The 354-nt window shown below is 58.5% G+C and overlaps 1 protein-coding gene across 1 annotated transcript in view; it reads right to left on the bottom strand.

The window, feature by feature from the left end:
• EMH_0085520 (uncharacterized protein) overlaps nt 1-354 on the bottom strand; it is a gene marked incomplete at both ends in the record, with an annotated part of 2,594 nt that overhangs the window by 1,034 nt on the left and 1,206 nt on the right. Inside the window, one exon of the mRNA XM_013500917.1 lies at nt 3-309. Coding sequence (XP_013356371.1) covers nt 3-309 — 307 coding nt within the window. The remainder of the gene's footprint in view (nt 1-2; nt 310-354) is intronic.

Below are 354 nucleotides of genomic sequence, written 5' to 3'. Positions count from 1 at the left end.
TTGCTGTTGCTGCTGCTGCTCCTGCACATCCCAGACGTCCGCCTCTTCCTCTCCGCCTGCTCCTTTAGGCGGTGCGTTCTGCTGCTGTTGCTGCTGCTGCTGCTGCTGCTGCTGCTGCAGCGGAGCACGGTATATAAACCCCCTGTCCTTTAGGGCTTTCCACAGAGCAGCAGCAACTGCAGCGTGAGGCGGCAGGTCCTGTTGCTGTTGCTGCTGCTGCTGCTGCTGCTGAAGCCCGTGCTGCAGCACGTCAACTTCCCGTTGCTGCTGCTGCAGCTGCTGCTGTTGCTGTTGCTGTTTCTGTGTCTGCTGCAGTTGCAGTTGCAGCAATATGTCTGGATTTGGGGTGTATGA

Source organism: Eimeria mitis, genomic scaffold (genome assembly GCF_000499745.2).
Source record: "Eimeria mitis Houghton genomic scaffold, Emh_scaff6043, whole genome shotgun sequence".
Classification (NCBI taxonomy): domain Eukaryota; phylum Apicomplexa; class Conoidasida; order Eucoccidiorida; family Eimeriidae; genus Eimeria; species Eimeria mitis.
Note: the sequence above shows the minus strand (reverse complement) of the source record. Positions and strands in the feature narration are given on the sequence as shown.